The sequence below is a fragment of the Caenorhabditis briggsae genome (genome assembly GCF_000004555.2).
Source record: "Caenorhabditis briggsae complete genome, chrIV, whole genome shotgun sequence".
In the NCBI taxonomy this organism is placed as follows: domain Eukaryota; kingdom Metazoa; phylum Nematoda; class Chromadorea; order Rhabditida; family Rhabditidae; genus Caenorhabditis; species Caenorhabditis briggsae.
The window spans coordinates 6,341,633-6,357,965 of NC_013487.2; the positions used below are offsets into that span (position 1 = coordinate 6,341,633).

The 16,333-nt window shown below is 37.2% G+C and overlaps 3 protein-coding genes across 3 annotated transcripts; 1 reads left to right on the plus strand and 2 right to left on the minus strand.

Annotated features, from left to right (window-relative positions):
* Nucleotides 1-1,066: 1,066 nt before the first annotated feature.
* Nucleotides 1,067-1,507, plus strand: CBG26405 (the record flags this gene model as incomplete). The annotated part of the gene is made up of 2 exons (XM_045235340.1): nt 1,067-1,234; nt 1,283-1,507. The coding sequence occupies 2 exons, from the start codon at nt 1,067-1,069 to the stop codon at nt 1,505-1,507; spliced, it is 393 nt and encodes a 130-aa protein (XP_045100276.1).
* Nucleotides 1,508-3,284: 1,777 nt separating this feature from the next.
* Nucleotides 3,285-3,713, minus strand: CBG19852 (the record flags this gene model as incomplete). Its single annotated transcript, XM_002633776.2, has 2 exons — nt 3,285-3,441; nt 3,493-3,713. 2 exons carry the CDS (start codon nt 3,711-3,713, stop codon nt 3,285-3,287), a joined length of 378 nt encoding a protein of 125 aa, XP_002633822.2.
* A 1,527-nt stretch (nt 3,714-5,240) lies between these two features.
* On the minus strand, nt 5,241-7,155 carry CBG19851 (the record flags this gene model as incomplete). The annotated part of the gene is made up of 6 exons (XM_002633775.1): nt 5,241-5,666; nt 5,713-5,985; nt 6,033-6,511; nt 6,559-6,655; nt 6,710-7,024; nt 7,087-7,155. 6 exons carry the CDS (start codon nt 7,153-7,155, stop codon nt 5,241-5,243), a joined length of 1,659 nt encoding a protein of 552 aa, XP_002633821.1.
* Between the last annotated feature and the right edge of the window lie 9,178 nt (nt 7,156-16,333).

Genomic DNA, 16,333 nt, shown 5'->3' on the forward strand with positions numbered 1-16,333 from the left:
TGCTTCGATGGGTGTCATTTTTATACTGCGATGATAATGATTATTATATCCTTGAACTAATTTATCTAAAATATCTATCCATTTGTGATTACCTTGATGAGTGAAAATTTTCCACATCTTTTCTTTGAGAGTTCTATTGAACCTTTCTATGATAGAAGCTTTCTTGTCAGAGTAGGTTGAAAAGTGATGGATATCTAAACTTTTAAAAAGAACCTTCATTTCTTTGTTGTAATATTCTTTTCCATTATCAGTCTGCATTTTTTGAGGTTTTCTCTCTTTGAAAATAGTCTCCAAAGCGGCTGCAGTTTCTTTTCCAGTTTTAGATTTCAGAGGAACAACCCACGCATACTTGCTGAAACAATCTATAACTGTCAGGAGATATCTAAAATCATCATTTTCAGCCGCATATGGAATCATTTCAACAAGATCAGATTGCCACTGTTCATCAATGTTGTGAATATAAACTCTTTCGGTTTGATAGTTCTTTCTTGCGGGTTTGTGAAGAGTGTAAACATCTTGCTCATTGAGAAATTGTTTCACTTCTTTGATTGGTCTTTTGGTTTTTCTTTGCAGTTCGTTGATACCACAGAACCCAGTTTCAGGATTGTAAAACGCTTCCTCGAGAATTGCTTTTGATTTTATAGACGACTTGACGGAGCCTCCAATTTTCGAGCTTGGAGCTATTTTACATTTAGTTGTACCACAGTTTCCACATGTTCCTTTGATCATTTGTTTATTATTTTTGGACATTAAATGTATAATGTTTGAAGTGATTGTATGCGTTTTGCATTTTAGACAGTATATTTCGATGTTCATTTAGAAATGGAAAATGTAAGCGAACGAAATTTTTGTGTGGGAGGGAAGAGGGCGGTGAATGAAAACTACTGATAACAATTCGATTGACTGCTTAATTACAACTTACTTCCCACGCTCTTGTCGGGAAAGGACAATGGCTTATCGGGGGGGCATGCTTTCTTTCCGTTTTTGTTTGACAATTTTTTTTCCGTTTTGCCGACCGAGTTTTTCTTGCATATTTTATACATCTAATTAACTTCATTTCAGAAGAATGAGTGGTGTTATAAGTGATCCTTCGATTGCCGCTCAGTTGACTCCATTAGAACATGCTGTTCCTAGAAGTGCTAGTCAGAACGAAGACGATTGGTCAGCCCAACAAGCACAAGAATTTCATCGAAGAACAGGTGAAGCAAATCGAATTGAAGCCATGGACATCAAGGTGTGTTTGTTGTTCGAAAATACTTTTTTTTGTTTTCTTTTGTTTCAGATTGACAAACAAGCCGGGGTGGTCCGGAAACTTATAACAGCGAGAAATGCGGAAGTAGATTTAATAAATGCACGTAGAAGACGAAATGATGATAAAATTGAGACTCGAAAAGAAAGAAAAAGAATTTCTAGAGCGATCAGAAAACGAAAACGGGAAGAAGAGGATCAAAGGGACACAGAAGTGGAATCTTTTAAACGAAGAAAAATGGAAACGGATCAAACCTAAAAACTACTTATTCTCGTTGTATTGGTAAACTATCTCTCATAATAAAGTTTTTGATTTGTAATTTTTCTGATAAATGTAATAAATCTACATTGGTCAATTGGTCAAAGGCTTCAAATCATTGTTCAACATTTAATAAAAACGAAATAATGGTAATGAATTGATAACAATGTCGTTGTCGTACAGAGCATTTTCCCTCCGATCACTGATGTTTCACCGTTTTTTCCCTTCCCTCCGATGACTGATTTTTTTCACTCCGACGACCGATTTTTTTTGCATATTTTTAATGAGGAAATTTTTTCGCTCCGACGGTCGACTTTTTCTTGCATATTTCACCTTCATTTGCATATTTTCGCCTTCATTAACTGGATAATCGCAGATATCGTGAATCGCAGATATCGTGAATCGCAGATATCGTGTGGGGGTTGAACTCGGGCGTTGTGATTATCAGACAGTCACTCTACCATTCTGATATCAGACCAAATTTGATAAGAGAGTTGAAAAAGTGTTTAAGTGTAAAGAATTTGTTATCAGTTGGGGTGAAAATTGACTGTTTTGAGAGGTTGAAAAAAGTGGTATTATTTTCGTACTCGGAGTACGATTTTCGTGCTCGCCTAAAATGGGTGTTTTTCAGCTAATTGTCTTGTTAATTTAAGGAAACAGAAGAGAAAGTGTGGAAATATGGGTGAAAATGGAGATTTCAAAAAATGGTGAAAAACGGAAACGGTACTATAATCCTCCATTACTATACTACTCATGTCTATGAAATTTTGGATTCTTTCAAAAGGTACATAAAATTATAATATAATTTCAGACGACGGATTCTTCGTCTTCTACTTGTCTTGCGTTGCCATGAGTCCAGAAGGTAATTTTATAGGACGATCCCAGACAAAAAAGTGTTTTTTTTTTTCAATTTCAGATTGGGAGGAATTAATATCAACTAGAAACGAAAGCCAAGCGAAAAATGATCAATATTTCGATTCGGAAAAAATCGAATTCCAAGTGAAGAGTGAGTCGAGCCAATATGTTCGGTGTGTAATATGTGTTTCAGGTGATGTATCTGTGACAGCTGACGAGCAAATCGGTTGGAAGAATTTGATGAAACTTTTTCAGGAAACATCAAAAATTTGTAGAATCGGTTGCCCATTTGACAAGCACAGTCTAGAGAGGTAACCTACCCGAAAAAAATTAACTGATCTGAATCATTTTTAGACATACAATTCAATCTCACTTCGGGATTTATCACCCGGAAAAATGCTATAAATGTCTTGGGAAGGTTCGGGATGATGCATGTGTCTGCAACGGTCCAAACACTAACCAGACCGGTCAAATGCGTCAAAATCGTCCCAATGCAAATCAACAATTCGATCAATAACCACGACAACAGAAACAGCAGCAGCATCAGCAACCACACCAACAACAGCAACAACAACAGCAGTATCAGCAACAACAACAACAGCAGCACTATTATCAAGATCAGTATGGAAACTGTTATAACTATTATCAACAGTGATTCAATTTTTGTCTTAAACATCTTGCGAAGTAAAATTTTATAACGAGCCTGGGTTCTGTTTTGCTTCATGCTTTACTATAAGCAAAAATAGCAAATAAAAAGAAGTAGGAAATCATCATTTGTCTTCCTAACGATCCTCTTAGCAACTCTTCTGTTGAAGCTTATCATTGTCAGAATATTCAATACTTGAGCAGGTGACTTTATTGATAGGTGTATCGTGAAAAAGCAAAAGAAACCGAAACAAAATGGTTCAGAGGGGGTGTCATTCTAATTTGAAGTCCACACCACAAAGGTAAAGAAATAACTTATTGGTGGTATCGAATACGGAGTTTCGGCGAACTCTAATTTGATAGTTCCCAAATCTTTATTATTGCGACGAATTGTGATTCCTCCCTCCGCGTCAAACGGTCGACATAGATTATCACTGAAATCAGAGCTAGAGAAAAAAGACTGTTCACAAAAAAATTCAACTTACTGCGTATAAAATCTCTTGGGTGGTGAAACGTTTGGTTTATCGATATCGCGTAGAGCTTCTTCTAAATCGATGAAATACCCGTATGCTTTTAGAAAGTCCATTCTGGGATTGCATCGATTAATCCAAGATTTCAAATATCGATTCAAGTCAATTTCACTGAACATGAAGCCTGCCAAATCAATGTGGACACAATCAAACAAAATTAAGTTATCAATAGACATCCAACTAACTGATGGAACTCCTACGATTTCGATATAGTCAGTTGCAATGATTGGATTTAGAAGCTTGATACTATTAGAAGCTATCCTCGTTGAAACACGGAGATAGTGATTCACTCTGCAGGTTTTGAGGGCAAGAGAAAGTTCATCGTCAACTACCTCTTCCCCCGAAAAAAAGAAGTTGTCAATAGATTGTTGACGTCTGTTAAGCCAGTTTAAAATCAATGAAACGCTGCCAATACAGTACTGGGGATGAATACAAATCGAATACAGTACACAGTTGAACGTTTGACACAAGAAGTCGGACCATATTTAAATCCAAGTAATTCTCATTCTTTCTATGTTATTCTCACATTCATAAAGCTCGTTTCTCTTCTCTAAATAAGCATTTCTTCCTTTCATGTAACTCAAATCTATTACATTAGAATTCTGCCTCAATAAGAACTTTTGACCGCCAGGATGAACCAACACTGCTGGCATGTAAGAAAAGTTTGCTCGAATTTGTATTTGGTTTCTTGGGATTGCTGCTCGTACACACTTCTGACTTACTCTTGAGAGTAGCGAAATCTCCAGGCTGTAAAGAACAAATATATGGTTGAATAGAGAGGCTAAAACTACGGAATGTTTTGTAAACTTAAAGTTCAATCCATCAATATAAAATCGAGAATAAATGTATATTTTAATACTAAAAAACATGAACAAAATAAAAGAAACCTTACAGTTCAATCGGATCCAGATGTCTTAAAAGATGACATCGTACAACAGATGGAAGTTTTAGAACAGGAAACCGTAAATTTTTAGGTTTTTGCATGCTAGCCTACTCACTTTTACGTGGATTCTAAAAGACGTTCTAACTAGATCAGAAGAGGGAAAGTCAATAGAATCTCACAAATCAATTGGATGCGTTCGATTGGACAAGGAACGCATCACAGCTGCGTTGCGTGTCGTGACACCTTCTCTTTGTTGTCTCATACCGTACTACTCGCACTACCTAGTCAAACAAGATTAGTGACGTTGTCTGTTGGAGTCGTGAAGGAGATAACTTCTGAAAAATGGGCGAACGAACACAACTGGGAGCAGAGAACTATGAAGCAGACTCAGTGCCGCTCAGTGCTAACTGAGCTATCATTGAAGCAGTTATAACGACAAGGGTTCATAAAAATTTTATACTTAACAGAAAAAAGAGCAAGATGAAAAGAGGGAAGAATATAATTAGTTAATTATCAACGAATGGTATGTGGGAACCGTGTGCAAAAAAAGATTGGGGGTGGAATGTATGAATTATGTTTGGGGAATGGGAGGGAGGAATTTATGAACCGATAAGTACCCGTGGTACACGAAAATTAGAGAAAAATAAAAAGAGATGTGTGGGGGAGGGACAATGGGAAGCAAATAGAGACACTATTAGGGTTAGAAATTACATATAAATTGGCAACTTTAAGCATAGTACAATAGAAAAACGATGAGGGGGGATTACTTTATAACAATAATCCAGTAGAAAGGGAGGAAAAACACGAAAAACGAGATGATTCAGTCATCCTTTGGTGTCTCCTCAATCTTCTCCTCGGTGGTCACAGATACGACGTCGTTTTCTTCTTGAACGTCTTCTTTTTCATCACAACCTTCAGAAGGATCCGCTTCGACATCCGATTGTTCTCCTTCAGAATCAGACGAATCAAAGTCCGAAGAATCTGTGAGTTGCACTGAGTCCGTGGCGGAAGAATCGCTCATCGATCGAGTATCTTCACAACCATCAGATGACATTGTCACACCCTCGAAGAACGACAATTTCTTTCTTGGAAATCTGGAATTTAGCACTGGCATCTCAGTGTCGACTTCATGATCATCTTCATTCTTCACGACATCATCTGTGATTCCAGCCTTTTCGAACAACTCCAGAAGAACGGGAAACATTTCGACAAACTCGTGCATGTCGTTGTCCTGAGTGGAATCACTCTGAAAATATAGATGATGTCCTATTTTTCGTTTTAAGATTGCTCACTGTGACATCTGTTTCATCGTTTTCCACATCACAATCCACGAGGGTTTCCCCAGTCAGCGCGTTCACATGATACGACAGCTGCAATGGAACTTCTTCCTCCTCAACGAGAGACTGATGATTCGTGATGATTGTAGTGACTGGAGGTGGCTGTCGTGGTGCCGGTGGTTCTTCGTCGGCTGGAATCTCGACGCATTCGCAACCAATTCCACCGTTTGGTTTGTCGAGAGCAGGTGTAACAGCTCGGTGACCAGTGATTTGATCCACTTGCACGGACTGAAAATATCTTTGTCATATATAACGAAAACAGATAGTTAACTTACAACTTGTTTGAAACCAGTTCCTCTGACTACCGCAACGGGCTTCTGACAACAAAATCTAACGACAACGGACACGTGAGGAGTGTGTGGAGAGCTGATAGTCACCGTCGATGTGTAGGAAATTTTGGCACGGCGCACTTTCGTTTCAACCTCGACGAACTGATCGATAGCTCCACGAAGCTTCCTTTCGAGTGACGGCTTCTTCGAATGAACAGTAGCGTACACGTAGTCCTTATGAACAGCGACACCTTTGAATGATGCGTAGTCTTCAATCATAGCAAGCAGCCATCGAAGAGAGACGACGACATCTCGCAATTCAATGCTCAGAAGAGTGTCACGGGAGCAATCCTCACTTGTTCGAATCATATACTTGAAGAGAGCTTCGAAATTGTCAACGGACCACCCATTCGTCAAGTAGTACATGTTCGGAGGACGTGTGTCCACTTTTTTTATGCACTGTTTCAAGAACAACATTTGCTGGTCTGAAAACGTTTATTTGTGAATTAAAAACCAATAATTATCGACTCACCAATAGGATGGTCGGGTCCCGGCTTGAAACAAGCACGATCGTTCCCGTTCTCATGGTCCGGTTCGCCAGTGATCTCGTTTCCGTCGTAGATGACGTTCTGAAACTTTCGAGACGTTGGAAATGAAGCGCAGCAACAAAAAAAAACATCTACCTTCAGATCAAAGTCGATTTCCTCTGTCATCCTTCGAATAACGTTCAAGTCGCCAGAAGAAAGCCTTCTGAAGCGACGACTGAGACTCGAAGTGTTTCGAGTGATCGTTGATGACGATGGCTTATCAATGGCAAAATGACAATCCTCGTCGTAAATTGTCGTCTCTTGAATGAGTGCAATTCCAGCGCCGTTCGGCAACTCTATCGGATTGACTGTTGCTTGCGCGACGATAGTACCGATTGGCTCGTCGGGATCGGAGAGGATGCGTTCGAAAGTGAGACGATTACAATCGCGGAGTTTCACTGGATTCGCTTTCTGAAATCTAGGAAATTGCTTATTTTTCCGCGGAAAAATAAGGTTTTCGAAGCGACTAGAACCTTTGAGAATATGCTCCTCCAGCGCGATCTCACTCGCGAAAACACTCCGTTCTTCTCGTTCTTCTCCATTTTACCTGCAAAATAATATGAACAATTGATTGAGAATTTGAATTGTGTGTGAATTGAATGAAATTGCTGGAAAAATGAAGAAAAATGAGAGAAAAAACGGAGCGCGAGAAGCCAAAAACAACGAAAAAAGAGGATGGCGCTGGTGGGAGAGATCAAGAAAGCATTTGAAAGTTGAAGACTGTTCATTTTACGGAAAAATATTGCAAAATTTCGACAAAAGTTGAGTTAAAGCCGGGCGTAGGCTCAAAATTCAAATAGGTTTGAGAAAGCGCGCGCAAATAAAGTCGTAAGTTGTCATGTAATGTCCGCAATGCGAGTCGCACAGTTTCTCTTCTACAGTAACTCAACGTATTTTTTTATAAATTTGTGCAGAAATTTCAACTGAAAAATGAAGAAATATTGAGGAAAAACCGGAGAAAAACAGAAAACAAATAGCAAAGACAATAAATTAATGAATTTCTTCAAAATTTTTCTGTCTTTCCCAAGTCGTATTGCTTTTCTGTCTTGCTCCACGTCCCCGTCCCCAAGTAACTTGTTCCAAGCCATTTCACTTCTTTCTCCACACACATAATTCTCTCCATTACCCCATCAAAATACTGCGTTCATCATAAACATTTTCTTTTCCGTTCCCTATTCATCCTCATCCTCCTCATCGTCATTTCCTCCAATTAGACACACGATCCCTATTACTTTTCCCCCCGCCTCTGTCATTTTTCTTTCGGTGCCGAACAATAACAATCAAACATATTCCTCCTCCCTTTTTTTCCGAAAACGACCTTCAGCCCACTTCATTTTACCGCAAAAATCGGCAAGTGCAGGAGGAGGAATTACCTCTATATTTTTGAGTTTAGAGTTCTATCTCAGGTAATTCTCGAGAGAGGTTTGGGGCCGATCTGAGGAGGGGTGGGTGTTACTTGTTTGGGAGTTACCCAGTCCAAATGGGAGTTACCCAAGCAATATGGGAGTCATGAACCGATGGGATCCTCCCAAAAGGGACGGGTAACTCCCGTTTTCGACGGGTAACTCCCTGAGAATTACCCGAGATGAAGTTTCAGAGAATCTCATAAACATGTCTTGTTGCCAAATCTTTTTGTACTCCGAATATTTCGCATGAACAGTACATGAATAGTGAATTCTTCTCGTTGAATATGTTCGAACGACTTTTTTAAAAAATCTCGAAAATTTTTTGACCGATGTCAAAAGTCACACACTCATGTAAGGAATAGAGATGCCTAACTTTCTCAACATGATTTTTAAGCTATCGAAGTTCATGGTCCATTAATGGTGTGTTTCCTAACCCATTTAACATGGTGGCCTAACTTTTGCAAGTAGATTTTTTCAGGTCACCAGTTTTTATGACCTAGAAATGATCTCATATTTACCTGGTGTATTTTAGGTTGTTGAACATACTAGCCTAACTTTTTCTTAACTTTTTCAAAATGACTTTTTAGGCCACCAACTTTTATGGCCTTAAAATGGCCTGGTATGTGCCCGATCTGTTTTTTATGCCACTTCAACATGGTGGCCTAACATTTGTAAGTTGAATTTTCCAAGTCACCAACATTTATGACCTAGAAATGACATGATATTAACCTGATCTGTTTTCTAGGTCATTTTAACATGGTGGCCTAACTTTTGCATGTTGTGTTTTCTAGGCCATTATGGTAATTGTCCTAGATAACATACCAAAAAATATCAGACCTTCATTAGGCATTCAACATGATTACCTGGAAAGCTCAGCTTGTGAATGTTAGCCCATCATGTTAAAATGACCTTAAAAACTCACTTGAAGAATTTCAGGTCACTTCTAGGTCATAAAACGTGGTGGCCTAGAAAACTCAGCTTGCAAAAGTTAGGCCATTATTTAAAAATTTCTTTTGAAAAACACACACTGCGCATGTGCGCAGAAAAGTTTATCTATCCAGAATCCTTTTTTTCAAAAATCCAAAAATTTCCATTCTTTTGAGAATTCCCTTCCAACCACATTTTGTTCCTGATCTCTCTCTTCTTTCCTATTTTATCCATCTCATCAGAGTGAATAAACACTCTGTTATCATGAAAGTCTAACCACTCGACTTGTTTGGACTCCCAACCTCTCCTCTTTCCAACCTTCTGTCACAACATTCACCTACAATTTTATTTGCTCTTCCCCGATTTGTTTATTTGACCAAACTGTACGATTCTCTGACCCATTGAGGCTCCTCATTTTGACTTTTTGCCGTTCAATTCGGTTATAAATTCTGGATAAAACTAATTTTCATGAACTTCAATCTCCCAAATTTGGTTTTGAAAATCTAAAATCAGGTCGCGGAAATTTTGTTGGGATTTACCAAAATCGTCCATGTATGGTTATAGATCAAACACTTTGAATCAAAACCCAGAACCCCTGGAACCACATAAATCAAACAAACCTTTTTTTTTGAACAAAGTTGATTTCTCCACTCATTTCCCACTCATCAAACCAGTTCTCTTCCACCCTAAATACTACTTTTCCTCCTCTTTTTCGACTATTCTCGATTTTGTGGCCGTGTAAACAAAACACCTGTAGAAGTCTGTCCGCCTTTTTTGGCGGAAATACTGTCGGTTTTTTCAAACTTTTGTTGCGAAATTCTTGACTTTCGAAGTTTGAGTGTATTAGGGATAATCGAGGATGACTCACAGTAGAAGAATATTTGGAACCTTGCCCTAGAAAAATTTCAAAAGTCGAAAATTCGAGAAAAATAGGCTATCAGACTAGAATAATATCTGAAAATCATATCACAACGCTGAGACATAAAATCTGCTTTAAACAATTTTTTTTGATTTTATGCAAATAATTTTTTTTTAATTTCGAAATATCTTCAAATCATTTATTTCCTGTTGATTTTTTGGAATTTCGGATAGTTCGCTTTCAATTTTTGGATACCGTAATAAAAGAGCCCCTAACTTTTAAATTTGAGCCAATTTATCTCGGTTCCCATAAAACGTATAAAAAAGTAGTCAACTGATAAAATATTGCTGTTATCATGACAAAGGTTCTGTCAGTTGACAACTTTTTGATATCTCTCGTATGAACCGAGATAAATTCGCTCAAATTTGACAGTGTGAGGGCCCTTCTATTACAGGTTAAACACTATCACACGAGTGGATGTAATTTTGAATTTCAAAGTTCACAAAACAGAAAAATTCATTCTTGGATCTTAGCTCACAAAACTTCCATTTTCAAAATTTACCATTTCAATAAAATCGGTATTTTTCTATGAAGAAAACTAGTCAAAGTACAAAACAATCCGACCTTGACTGCTTTCCTTATCTACAAAATCCAAGTCGAATTCCCGACAAAAAGTCGTTCACTTTTTTACTACCCCCCAAGGCTTCGGAACCCAGAATGACCCCTAAAGAAATACAATGTGAATTCGAGAGATCTATACATAGAGAAATAATCGGGAGAAGATCCGATGCAATCAGTCTCGTCTCTCTGATTCCTCCACTATCTCCCTCAATTCGACCGCTTCGTGTGGCCGGATGAATGGACATTGCGTCTATCCAGCCAGCAACAGCGGTTCGAACTGATTACACACCTCCATCTCGTACTTCCTGCGTCTTCTTTTATAGTGTCTGTCGTCTCTCTAATTTTCATGCTCTCTTGCATAAGGCATCATCTACCTTTTCATCACTTCGCCCTGCTGTGATTCCCTCTCGTTCTCTTATCACTCTTCTCTATTTCTACATGATTCCTTCTTTCCTCTTTTTCTTCTGGATGAGACCATTTTTGGGTGGTTGGTGGCAACAAAATAAATATCTAAATTTGCATTCAATTTGAATATTTTTCCATTCCTTTCTTTCTCTTTTATTTCAGTTACAATTGCCTTTCTGTAGTCACCGGACACCTTCCCATCCCCTATTCGAAATCCGATACTTTGTCTTCCTCTTCTCGACTTTTTGTCCTCTCTTCATCATCTAATAAACAAAATGAACATCCTGGAGAGAGCAGCTTTTATCCTTTCATCTCTCCCCAACTGACCACAAATTGTCCATTTCCCATCATCGTAAAAAAAGAGAAAAGAGTTTTCTTGGCAAAGACTTCCACATATTGTGGGCTGTACTAACTAGTCGTGCACTCTACCTTTTCTTTTTTTCAGCCGCTTTTTGCTCTGTCTGGACTTCTCGAGTTTTTTTAACTATAAATTGGCTCAAATTAAATTTTGTCGTGTTTCATTTTATAATTCGTGAGGTTTGATTTGATTCTCCTACAAAAATCTTCTGACAAGATTTTCTTCTACAAACCTTCGGACCAAAGTTTTAGATCTCCAGTCAGGAAAGTTCTAGATACCATTAACAAATACTAATAAAACCTACAAAAATGAGACCAAAGTGTAAAATGTGAGAAAAACCCAAGAACGAAGAGGAGAGAGGCGACAGACGGATGCATATTAAATGAGTTCAACGGGCCGTAAATACTGCTTTTCGCGCCTAGCAACCTTCACAGAGTTCTCTGAACTCCTTTTCTGGAGGAAGCCTAGTTCTTCTTTTTGTATCCTGAAGATTCTTACAATTAATATCAGTTTAGAGTGGAATAGAATAAGTTTTTTTTTGTAAGGTTTTGAATCACTCTGAAATTCCAACCAGATTTTTAAAGTTGATATTTTGATCCCAGGTATTGGCAATTTGTTTCCAATAGTTTTCTCCAGTTTTCCACAAAGTTTCACCCAGATTCGTTCATCCCCAGAGTTTTCGCGAGGTTTTTCGTTTTTCTAAAGGTTTTGCGGGGGGTTTTTGCCTCACCTGAAAAACTTCATAAATGTTGATTTAAACATATTTTCTTCTGTTTCTCTGTTTTTATATCTTGGTTAATATGAACTTATGGTAATTGGATGCTGGAAAAATTTGATACAATATTTGCTCCGTTCTTAAAAATTTACTAGAAATTCCAAATTTAACTTTTTTATAAAATCTGTTTAATCTAAAAATATTATAGATAATCGTTTTAATGAAAAAAAAATCTTCCTGTTTCATTACTTTTGTTAATGAAAGTTCGAATTTACGTCGATTAAAAAAAACTAGGACCTGGAAAATTTCGCGGGCGCACTTGGGTTCAGGCGAGGGGGTCAGAAAAAGCAGCAAACTCGTAGGCCAGAAGAAATTTAATAATTTTAAAATGAACGCGGGTTTGAACTAGATCATGATCTATTTCTTAAAAATCAACGGGTTGCAACGCGCGTATTCTCGCTCATCGTTTAAAACTGGGATACTCAGCCAACGAAGTTCGGCAGCGAATTGAGAATTTTTGAAAAATTTACTGGGGCGCGCTTTCTGACCCCCTCGCTTGAACCCGCGGGCTCCGTGTCGATTTACGGGGTCTCGCCCAAAAATCACTACAGTATGAAACGAAATTTCTGTGAATTTAGTGGGATTTTATGGACAAAATTTAGATTTCTTGGTATGAAAATGATCGCTAGCATCTCTAGAATCTGTTTTTCATCGAAAAAATGAACTTAATTGCGAAAGTAGCTCGAACGAGGCGAAAGTATTTATTTTTAGTAAATATTATTTTTTTTTTAGTAAATATTACATTTTTGCCGCGCTCTCGTAGATAAAAAAAGCGAAGATTTTCAAATTCTCAGGTCCCAGTTTTTTTTTTAAATTCGACAATAGCTTCGAAAACTGTAAAAACTCCTTTTTTAATTTTTTTTTCCAGAATTTCGATTTAACGACATCACGAACTTCGTTTAATTTTATGAACCAGACAAAAAACCACATTTTGTGAAGATAGAATACTTTTAAACTCTGAAGAATGGACTCATTCGAGTGGTCTGAAACGTTTTTAATTTTGTTAGATGTACCTATTTTCTCGAATAGAAGCCTAACATGTAATAGAAGGGCTCCCTGACCGTCAACTTTGAGATCAATTATTTCGGTTCCTTCAGAAAATATCAAAACTCTATCAACTGATAAAATATTGGTGAATTGAGCTCAAAATGTCCTTATATGGTATGCTCTACAAAAGCAAATACGGTAGATTTGCAATCTGAACTACTAAAAAATTTGCCACCCACATTTTCCAAACTCCCATATCTCATATCTCAATTTTGCTTTAACACCACTCTGTGAACCAATACACATCAGTCCTCCAATCCATCAATCAAAGAAATAAGTTTTCTGTACATCATCCTAATCACTTCTTGGTGCACCTCATCCATCTTCTTCTTCCTCATTTCTTCCGTTCCGTTCTATATTTCCCCATTTCCTAACTAATTCAGTGCCTCACTTCCCGAAATCAAAACTTTCGAAAATTCATTGAAACACCTGGTAGTTTGTGTTCCTCAGCGGCCAAAACCAACCTCCTCTCACACAGAAACCACACGACAAAGTGAGAAGAGGACACATGTTAGCGATTTTGAAGTGGTGAGGGATGTTTAGGATTTAGGAGGTGGGAGGAGGAGGAGGAGGAGGTGACACATCTGGTTTCGAGATTTCGAAATTATCCAGAAAACCGAGGGCAGGTGGGAAGCAGGGTAGTTTTAAAGCACAGCTTTTTTAAACACTGATTTGACAAAAAACTATCAAGTTTCTGGAATGTGTTGAATCTAGAAATGTAAGATTTGCGTCCGACCGAATTGGACCCTCGGCGGTTGGGCTCTAGAAAAAACAAAATGTACCGTATAAACTTTAATAGAAGATCACTCTATGCTTTCACTTTGAGCTCAATTATCTCAATTTCTATAAGAGGTATCAAAAAAGTCTGATATATGTCATAGAAACCGAGATAATTGAGCTCAACGTGCAAGCGGGTGGCATAATATTAGAGTGTTGTGTGTAGTTATATTTGGTACTACTCTCTACTTTGGAAGTTATCTTAAAAATACAAAAAAAATAACATTACTGTTTCATAGTTTTTATTACAACTCTTTGAAAGTTTGATAATGATGATTTGTTCTTTATGTCAGATTCAAACGTTCTTCTCATTCCTCTTCAAACCGAAAAGATTGTCAGACAGAAAAAAGTGTGAAATGGCAGGCAATATTAACCTCCTCTCCCGAATGTTTCTTCTCCCGTTTTTCCCTTTCTCTCTGCATCTCTCCATCTCTAGCCGTTTTGTTCATTTTGTTCATTGAAATTGTTGCCATTTCATTCGCTTTTTTTTCTCCCGTTTTCCTCTTGCCTTTGTGTTTGTTGAATTTTTGAGCAAAAGTGGGAGGTTCGCTCGTTTTTTCAGAAAAGAACAGGCATTAGGCAAAACGGATAATCAAACTCAAACCAGTAATCTGAATCGGACATTATTGAAATTATTTCCATTCCTTCCTTTTAGTTTTTTTTTGAAAATTTACAGTTTCCCAAATGTTATAAACATAGCAACATTTCTACTTATTATTCTGTTACCTTCTAGGACCGAATTTTTTATCATTAACACTCTTATTGTCTAAAAATGTAGTGTTCACTGAACATGATTCATTTATTTACCTTTCCAACGGAAACCAACCATGTTGTTCTCTTCCCACGATATACAAGTTCTCATATTTTTATAGCTGGACAATGACTCAAAAATTAGTTGGTTTTAGAACAGCGATTGTTTTTTCAGTTGTGGTTTAGTACGATACCAAAATTCACTGTTCCAAAAAAGTGATAAAATCCAGACTACTTTTTTAAGTGAATTTAATGACCGCACTATGTGGGCCAAATATTAGTATTTTGTAAAATACATTATGTGAACTGACAAGAACTGATTTTTGTGAACTGATTTTAGCTGTCCCATTTTACGTATAAGCTCTAATAGAAGCCCACCCCATACATGCATTTGAGCTCAATTATCTCGGTTCCTCCAAAGGATATCAAAAACATGTTCAACTGATAAATTATTTATCACATTATCATCAGTATTTTTGAGTTATCCGTTTTTTAATATCTGTTATAGCAACCAAGATAATTGAGCTCAAAGTGCTTTGGGTGGGTTTTCATTAGAGCAAATCCGGTGATTTAATGAAATGTTATATTCAAAGTTCTGTCTTTTAGCGGTTTTTGTAAATTGGGCGAGCTTTCACTGTTTCAAACAGTTGGTTTTACCAATATACATGCACAACTATGTTGACTTCATATTACCATTTAAACAATTATTTCAATTGAACTTATCTGCATTTAAAGACAGCTTTGTGCGGACCTGAAATTTTTTAAATTAGGAAAGGTCGATTTTAAACAAAATTTCCTGTTTCAAAACCCCAGTTTGAATTCTAAAAAACTAGTCATGCTTAATAAAATTACTCATAGTCAGATGATGATCTGACTCAGATCGTAGACCGTAAACACAGATAAACGACCTCTCTATGCACTTTGAGCTCAATTATCTCAATTCTGTAAGAGATAACAAGAATTTGTGAATTTGTAAAATGTTAGTCAAAATATCGCCAGTATTTTATTAATTGATAGACTTTTGATACCTCTCATAAGAACCGAGATAATTGAGTTCAAAGTGAACGTATGGGATGGGCTTCTATTGAAGCAAATATGGTAGTTTTATGAAATGTCTTTTCAAAGTTCTGACGTTACCAAATTACGTTTAAGTTATGATTTCCCTGTTTCAAATAGTTTATGACTGTCAAAAAAACATAACTATGCTGATCCCAAAATTACTAATTTAGCAGTCATTTTAATGAAGAAATTCGAGACAGCTTTGTGAAAAACTGTATTTTTAAATTTGAAAACGCGGAAGGCGATTTTTTGCGGACCTCAAAATCGATTCAGAAGTTCTGGATTGTTGAAGTTTCAGAGAATGTTTACTGTGAATCAAAATGTTCTATTTCAACACTTCCTTGAATTCTAAAAAAATAATAATGTCTCAATACCCACTTAGCTATTGATCAAGCTACTTCTAGACGTTCAAAACCTTCCAATACATTTCGTAATTGTGTTATTTTGTTGTAACACAGACACAGTGAGCTCATCCCCCCGCCGTCGACTCGACACTGACCATAATAGTATTAGTGCATCTCGTTCTATTTTCTCTATTCCCATTCTCTCGTCACTCTTTATTCTGTTCGTCGTCCCCCCATGATTTTCTGTTTATTTTTCGATCATTCCCTCTGCTTTCCCACACTGTCCTTTTCCTTCTTCTTCTTCTTCTTCTTGTTCTTTTCGTGTAGTTCTCTCTAGTACTTGGTATCTCTAATCAAATAACACTGACTACCTTTTTTATGTTTAATTTGTA